This window comes from Cupressus sempervirens, chromosome 5 (genome assembly GCF_028749045.1).
Source record: "Cupressus sempervirens isolate cs-2001-9-10 chromosome 5, ASM2874904v1, whole genome shotgun sequence".
Classification (NCBI taxonomy): Eukaryota; Viridiplantae; Streptophyta; class Pinopsida; order Cupressales; family Cupressaceae; genus Cupressus; species Cupressus sempervirens.
In genome coordinates, this window is record NC_143122.1 from 540,398,924 (window position 1) to 540,404,923 (window position 6,000).

A 6,000-nucleotide genomic window follows, 5' to 3' on the forward strand; every position below is an offset into this window, starting at 1 on the left:
GTTCTCAGACAACCATTGGAAAAATGGAGATCAGAAGAATTCTCGCTTCTTTAATTTGAAGCACACCTTCTTTACTAGATGTCTTCATTCTTTATAGAAACTCTAACATATCTTGACTTGCTGCAACATGAAAGTTTCAATGGGATTGAATTCATGAAAGCTTTGAGATTTGAGTTACAATGACAAATCCATGAGGAGTGGGTATTCGAAGTATGGATTAGATATTTATGGAACACATATGATGGCTGGAAATGAACCAGAAAGCATATGTATTTGGATGAAAAGGGCCAAAGCTGAACTTGGAAGGATGGATATGCTTTGAAACATGAAAGTGGAACGCATGGGAATGTGTGTGAATGAAGACTCTTGACTTAAAAAGTGACTTGGACTTTCAAGATGTCATTCCACAGAAAGTGGATTACATGTATATGCAACATGTAATGAAGAATGGAAAGTGAGATGACATGCAAATGCGGATGGAGAATGAGCTTGCATGCAAGTGCGTATGATATGCGTTATGACAAGGGAAGTAGAATGACATGTATTTTGCTCATTAAGTGTAAGTGCATATGGAAGGTACGAATGCAATGTGCCTTGAGGCAAAGTGAGCTTTTATGGGAATACATGCAAATGACATTTTTTGACCTTTTAAAAAGTGGTTTTTAGTCAAAAACAGGTTTAGATATGCAATTACATGTAAAAAACCTTTCATGTAATCATGACGTGTGATTGGACGTGGAAAGTGAGATGAGTGGAAATGGAAATGGAAATGGAAAATGAGATTACATGTACGTGGGGACGACGAATGGAAATGCATGTAATCGCATGTAAAGAATGAGATGCGAAGTGTTGTGACATGGAAAGATGGAAATGTAATGAAATGATGCTCTTGCATGAAATGGAAGATGGAGTAAAGTGAAGAAAAACTGAAAAGCAAACACGCAAAACACAAAAACATACTTCAAAAAGAAGAACGTACCTTTGGCAAAAGACTCAAACATGTCAACAAGCAAACCACTTCAACATGCAATTTTGAATTTGGAGTTTGGGAAAAAACCAAAAATAGGAAAATGAACCATTTCATCATTTTTAAAGGAAAAATTCACTTTCCATAGCAACAAAAACAAGTGTAAACCATCAAGCTAAAACATGTATAAAATCAGCAAGATAAGCACAAATGGAATATCTAAATAATGATCTGAGGCATCGGTTCAACCTGGACATTTCAGCGTTGTTCATGGCGTTGGGATTAATGGTGGCCAAATCAAAGATGGAAGTTCGTATGGTTGTTAGGGACTGTTTGGTTTCTAAATGGGGTGTGGGTTTTGAAGACATTGTGCAGCGGGTTGAGATTGGAGTAGGGTTACACATGGGTAACCGCCCCTAGTGCATGATTAGTGGTGGCTTGGATGAACTTCAGCCCCTCCTCATTTGGTCTTCAACGGACCCTTCAAAGGTCCACTTACCGACGGCACAAACCAGTTGGTGGAGACTCACATTGTTTCTTCGCTCATTACCATAGGCCCGTGTCCTTGGGGTTGAGTCGTGTTTCCGCAAGAAGGTGACTGTTGTAACATCTAATGCCCCTTTGGATGACTCCAAGCACCCTCTGGTACACCGCCAACTTCCACCCAAGATGGTTTGTAGGTCAAGCATGGGTCGGGGTGGTGAGCCTGTAGAACAACACGTCAAGCAATCTAGGGTTGATGTGTCACTGCTGGACGAACGGGTAGAGTCTTTTGATCAGGCAAGCAGTCGTGAAAGGAAGTCAAAGCCTTCACTGGGTGAAGCTTTCCCCAATTTTTCCCGAGAAGATGCTGAAAATTAGTTCAAATTATTGCATGTGTTGGTCCCTCTTTTGGCTGTGGATGCTTGCTTTCAGTTTTATGTCATGTCTTTATCATATTTTGGCCAATATGGCATGTGAGGTCGATGTAATAACTGGGGTCTGTAGTTGGATTTAGGTAGTGTCATTGTGTTTTGGGTTTGTTCCAAACTCAGTGGTGCCCTTATGGCAAGTAACTCATGTAATCTCTTTTTTTATATCAATACAATATACTTTATTACCGATCAAAAAAACAATTAAGGCATATGTGGAAAACAGAAAAAAAATCAAAAATCTTTTAAATATGGACAATATAAGATCTTTCTCTAGAAAAGTTTTATTGCGGGTGTGCAGGCTTTCCATCTTAGAATGAGGCCTCATGCAATTGCTTAGCTTATTTTGGTTAGCAGTCCCCACTTAATTTTACCGGAAATAATTTGTGGATCTGGTGGCTTCTTGAAGCTGTTTATTTTTTAAGTCATTTTAATATTTAATTTTTCAAATAAAATTGGAAAGAAAATTTGGTGATGAATAAAAGAGAGAAGATTTTGTGGCAAATAAAAAGAGGGATAATAATTTATTTCAAGTCCCCTTTTTTTCAAAGTCTATTTTTGTTTCCTAAACAATGCCTGCTCCACAAAAACTTAAAAAGATTTTCTATTATCTTTTCCCACAATTTTAATTTTCCATGAGATAGCTTATAATTTTGCGGAAAATAGACTTAGGCAGCAGTGTGGGAACAAGAAGTTACAAACATGAAAGCCAAATGAAACATCAAGACTTTCATTCCTATATCATTGCTACATGTTCCCTTTCCATATATGGAGTTCAGACTGTTTCCCCTATCAGATATGTGATTTGGATCCCCTTTTCCAAACGTGAGATAAATATCATCATCCTCATCTCATCCGTTTCCAACATTTCCCAAACATTAATTTTCCCGACAATCATCAAAAGTGGGAAAAAACTAAATGACCGCTACTTATTTCTCTTTTTAATGTTCCAAGGCCTATGCACACAAGCAATCAATAAACCATAAACAATAACACCCTAAAATAGAGGATTCGAAGGATCCCAAAAGTGGGAAACATTCAAGCAGATTTCCAAAGGCTGAGCAATTGTTCCAGCATCGACAGAAAAAAAAATTGAAAATGGAAATCTATGCTCTGATCTCCTGATTTATTCAACATCCCAGCACAGAAGTTCCTTGATGTTTTCAACTTCAGTTATCTAAAAGCTAATGTTCTATTCAATCACAGTTTCTCCATGCCTTGATTAAACTTCTAGATTTGCAAACAAATCAGCCCGACTTTTAATATCGAACTAGTTCACATTAAAGCTCAAATCAACCAATAATAAATGAAATCTAGTACAGTGACAAAAACAGTCTCTCCGTTTTGTAGCCTATGAGTTTAAAACAAATCAAGAGGGTTATTCTCCAATTCGTAGCTTATGTGTTTATAACAAATCAAGAGGGTTATGAGCAAACTTTCCCCTTGCTCTCTCTCTATCTCTCAAAAGTGGGAACCATCAAGTTTTAAGTTATACAAATTACATTAACTGAGCTTAAAGGTATAAGTAAGATGCAGTAAAAAATTGATGTAGAATTTCATGGTGCTTAAACAGTGGACGAAAAACCAAATATTTTTCTAGATATCTAAGAATGAAAACAGATCTTTAAAAGCTGGATAACTTGTATGTAGCTTTTTCATTTTTTATTCAATAATTATGATAGAAAACTTTCATTTTTTATAGCTTATACAAAAAAAATGAACAGAAACTTATATACAAATAAAATAAACATTTTTATCGAAATGAAATATAATTTAACAATTTGTAAAAATCTCGTTAATCTTACATGTGGGCGAGTCAATAGAATTTCAGGTTACAAAACAGAGGCGGCGATTTTTTGAACTCCCGACGTTCATGTAAGGCGTAATTTCACAAACAAGACACAGAAACCAGCGCAAATAAGATAAAGCTTTTGAACAGCCATCATGACAGTATGCCCGGCGTTTATGTGAGGCGAAATTTCAAAAGCAAAATTTGCAGAAAACAATACAAATAGTTTGACTCCGGATATTGTTCACGAATATCAACTGTGCACACATATGAAGGAAACGATATAAATACGTACCCGTACAAATGCCTGCGTGTATACACTCTTTTAGTCTTGGCCGAGACAAAGCTCTGAATGGGTGCATAATCGAGGCTTTCCACGCCGATTTCGTCACTAGATCTTTCAGATCTCGAATGTGACGCCGCCTTGACCTCGCAAACGCTCTCCGATTCCGTTTGCAGCTTAATCTCGCTTTCCAATTCCATTTGCAACTTTCTCTCGCTTTCCGCTTCCATTTTGCTCATCAAAGGCTCCTCAATTTCACACTCTTCTCCTTCCATTTTCAAATCACCCTTAAAACTGCACCAAATTTTAAGTCGACTCAAACGCTGCAAACCTGAGTCTGAGAGATTCTTTTACATTTGCGAGTATTTGCAGCTCGACAAGCTTGATCTTTCGGTGCATCTAGATACAGCTGATGCAAAATTCAAACTGTTTTGTCCGTTAAATCACCAAAATCCAACTCCGAATTGTCAGGACTTGGAGGTATCGGAATTTTGCCAAATACGGTTACCAAACTTATTCACTGACGAATCCAATAATTAACTTACAATATATTTTTTCTCTTTAGAAAGGAAAGGGAAAAAATATTGAATCCGTGACAGACAGAGAGAGAAAAGAGAGATGGGAATTCAATATGAAACGTATGTGTATGGTATTGTTGGGAGGTAGCTGGATAGTCACGTAAATCCCCCAGTTTCCGAAGTTGCCACTACCTGCGTTCGCGCTTTTTTTCTCCTTTATGAACGTTCTCGTTGACCCAAGCATATTCAACGTCCCGTTATACGTTTAAAACACTCGTGAATTTATTGGCTGAATCTTTCCTTATTATGGAAAAAATTCATGAATACAGTTCATTAATTAATTGGCGTTAACTGTTCACATAAAACTAATAATAACAATTTCTATTTCTATTTGTTAGCTGAATTTTTTTATTTTTTTATTTAGCTGAAAAATTGTATTCATTGTCTTAGACGGAAAAAAAATCATGAATAAAAGTGTAACTATTTAGCAATAAATAGGAGTTAAATATTTTTTATTGATTCTTATTTGTTATCTTATTATGAGAAAAAAATTACAAATAAATGTATAAATATTTAGCAATACATAAAATTTAATAAGAAATACTAACAACTCTTAGGAAAAAGGATTGAGTAAACCTTAATTTTGTGTTTCTCAAAATCTAAGTGAAATTTTCAAATCTCTACCAGTTTTATAGGACATATTGCTTAGCAAGTTTGTATGTATGATTAAGGATAATCAAATGTGATTCCACATCAATATGTTTTTTTGGCCAAGATGTTCAAATTATCTCCAAGAAATTGAGATTGAGAATTGTACATTAAGTTGTGTTTTGTTGATGCGTAGATATGTATCATAATGATTTGTTGTTCTTTAGAACTAAGGGATGTATTTCATTTAATTGTGGATAGTCATGATAGCAATAATAACAACTACAAAGTCACAAGTATTGGTGTAATGTAGTAAAAAATATATGACATTAAATCAACAACTGTAGACATTAAACCAACAAATATTAGCACATAAATATATTGTTTTGAATGTCCTTTTATAGTACAAAATGTATTATCATTCCATTTTCAAAAATTTGAAATGCAAAGGTGGCAATTCTTTCTAGCAAAATCACAGTTTTGAATTGTGCATTAAATTGGAGTGTTATAATGGTTTTGGTTTAAAAAATAAAGGAAAAACTAGTTTAAAAACTGCTTGAATAATTATCTAAATTAAAGTAATACTAAATAAAAGATACATAAGGATTGTAGTTCAACCTACAAGTTTTTACCACCAAGAATGTGGATGACAAAATAATATTGAATTAAAATCACTCAGCATGAGTGGTAGATTTCATGCCATAAAGTGTGTGAAACATGAAAGAAAAAGAGTGAGAAGTTATATCTTGGACGAGGGGAAGGACCCATTAGCCACCCAAGCTAACTTTACGCACCTAGAAATCCTAAACCATAAGTTAGATTTCAAAACTTTTATTAGAAAGTAAAGTCTACCAAGATAACTGAGAGCGGGGGTGAGATAGTTA

The 6,000-nt window shown here is 35.1% G+C and overlaps 1 protein-coding gene across 2 annotated transcripts in view; it reads right to left on the minus strand.

Moving 5' to 3' along the window:
* Positions 1–4,746, minus strand: part of LOC149557076 (uncharacterized) — a 191,691-nt gene extending 186,945 nt beyond the window's left edge. The window contains exon 1 of one of the 2 annotated variants that reach the window (XM_089831758.1): positions 3,963–4,746. In XM_089831758.1, coding sequence (XP_089687884.1) covers positions 3,963–4,225 — 263 coding nt within the window. In that variant the 5' untranslated portion in view covers positions 4,226–4,746. The remainder of the gene's footprint in view (positions 1–3,962) is intronic. The other variant, XM_089831759.1, reaches the window with a different exon arrangement.
* Positions 4,747–6,000: the final 1,254 nt, after the last annotated feature.